At 58.3% G+C, this 2,223-nt stretch overlaps 1 protein-coding gene across 1 annotated transcript in view; it reads left to right on the top strand.

Moving 5' to 3' along the window:
- SRRM3 (serine/arginine repetitive matrix 3) overlaps nucleotides 1–2,223 on the top strand; it is a gene marked incomplete at its 3' end in the record, with an annotated part of 19,568 nt that overhangs the window by 9,903 nt on the left and 7,442 nt on the right. The window contains exon 11 of the mRNA XM_031060604.1: nucleotides 9–356. Within this exon, the coding sequence (XP_030916464.1) occupies nucleotides 9–356 (348 nt within the window). The remainder of the gene's footprint in view (nucleotides 1–8; nucleotides 357–2,223) is intronic.

Raw genomic sequence — 2,223 nt, 5'->3', positions numbered from 1 at the left:
CGCACCAGAACGGGCACAAGGGCAGCGCCCAGAACGGCCGCCACAGCCACGGCGCCCCGCTCCCGGAGCCCTCGGATGTACGTAGGCTTTTCTTGGATCACTCTTCGCTTCCCTCCCCTCCTCCCTCCACAGGACTGCCCCCCTGCTCTCCTCTGCCCTCCTTCCCCACTCGCTCGGCTCCCCGCCCTGCCCAACCGGAGCACACGGGGGAGGTGTGGGGTGCAGGTTGCACCCTCCCAGCACTCACCGACCCCGCGCTGGGTGCACGATCTCCCTGGGGGAGCCAGCCCATCGGCCTGAGGCAGGGATCAGGGCAGCCAACAGGTCATCCCTCTCCCAGAGCCCTGAGGATGTCACCCCCCCTGAGATGATGGCTTGGCAGGCCAGCATCACCTGCCAGGGTCACCACCGGGCTCAGCACCTCCCTGAGATTGATCCCAGGCAGCCAAGAAATGGCCAAGCAAGAAAGTTCTTGTTTGCCCACCAACCCCAGCTCTCCCTAGTGCCAAGGGCCAGCACCAGTGTCCAGGACTCCAACACCCACTCTGGCCAAGTTAGGGTTTGGAGAGGATTTGATGCTGGATGCTCAGATTTTAGGACCTTGAGGTCCCCATGGCAGGTGACATCAGAGCTGAGCATCCCCAGCTCTGCTTCAGCATCCCAAGGTGAAAATCTTGGTGGAACCTTGGGGGCTGCTCCCTTGCTGAATGGGGCAAAGCCCTAACCCAGTGGGCCCAGTGGGCAGCCCCAGTTTAACCAGTGCTGGCGTGGTGAGGAGCCTGCTCTGGCTAAGGGGGGCTGAGTGAAAGCAGGCCACTCCACTAATGGAGCCCACGCAGCTCCCCACTTGCCCTAGGGAGCTTTATTCCCACAGGTGATGTCCTGGGCCGGCAGCACCCAACACCTGCAGAGAGGGCCAGGGGCACCCCGGCAAACGGGCTGCACATCCACATCCCCTTTGCCCTCCCCAGCCCAGCACCCCCAGCAGCACCCAGCACCCTGCCCAGCTCTCGGGGCACCTCTCTGCTTTCTTCTTTCCTGTGGTTCCGGCGGGGCCGTGGGGCGGGTCGGGTGCCGAGGCGCCGCCCCCGGCTGGCCCCGCTCTCCCCTGCCCACCCCAGCATCGCCCAGGCCGTCGAGCTCCCTTGGCTCCCCGGCACCAGCGGGACTTTTCTCCAACAACTTTCTCTCTTTCTCTCTCTCTCTCTCTCTTTCTTTCTCTCTCTGGTTTCTATTTTTTATTTTTTTTTTCTTTTTAATCCCATCTGTGTTTTTCTTTAGCCTCCCATTTGAAAAAAACCCAAACGGTAATATACACTTCCATTTCTTGCTCAGCAGAAGCAGGGACGAGGGGGAGGGAAGGGCAATGAAACGTGCTTTTTTTCCCGCCCTCTTGTTTTAGTTTCCTTTCTCATGATTTATTTTCTTTTCCCTTGTGATGTACAGAAATGCAAACGATATATATTTCTCTTATTTTTATTTCCCCCCACCCCGTCGTCGTCGTGTTGTTCTAGAATTTTTTGCTTTTGTGTGTGTTAATGTGGAGAAAAAAAAAACAAACAACAACAAAACAAAAACAAAAACCCGATGTGTTTTCTAAATATCTACGGCCGCTGAACATTGTATTTCCATTTTCTATATTTTGAACAAGGAATTTAAAAGGGAAGAGAACCCAGCAGCTCTACACTGCAAAGGAGCGAATTGCCCTTTTCCTCCTCAAATTGGAGTCCTCGGCTGGATCCCGCTGCCGTGGCGAGCTTTTCCTGCCCGGCTGCAGGATGAGGCCGCTGGGTGCGGGGCTGTCCCGCATCCTGCATCCCGACAGGATGAGTCCCCAGCCCCCTCCCCACCTCCCGCAGACCCCCCAAAAGCTCCGGGCTCAGCCGGGCACCCCCAGAGCTGCCGGGAGCCAGGGGTGCCCCGGGGCGCTGCGCGGCGTTGCCTTCCCTTTTAAATACCCAGTCCTGTCTCCATCCATCCCTGCCGCCTTCCCAGCCTTCCTCCTGGGTCTCTCCTCCTCCTCCTCCTCGCCCACACGCACCCTCCAGCCCCTCTCTTTCTCCGGTTTTCTTTGGGCCAGCACAACCCGACATCCCTCGCCGTGTCCCACCTCCATCCATCGCCTCCCCTGCATGTTACCCGGGACTTTGCCATGTTATAGAGTGACTTTTAAAGAGTGAGCCGCAGCCTGATCGGGTTACAGACACCAGCCAGCCACCCCCC

The sequence above is a fragment of the Geospiza fortis genome, unplaced genomic scaffold (genome assembly GCF_000277835.1).
Source record: "Geospiza fortis unplaced genomic scaffold, GeoFor_1.0 scaffold425, whole genome shotgun sequence".
NCBI lineage: Eukaryota > Metazoa > Chordata > Aves > Passeriformes > Thraupidae > Geospiza > Geospiza fortis.
The sequence above is the reverse complement of the archived record's forward strand: the minus strand, read 5'-3'. Positions and strand labels throughout refer to the sequence as shown.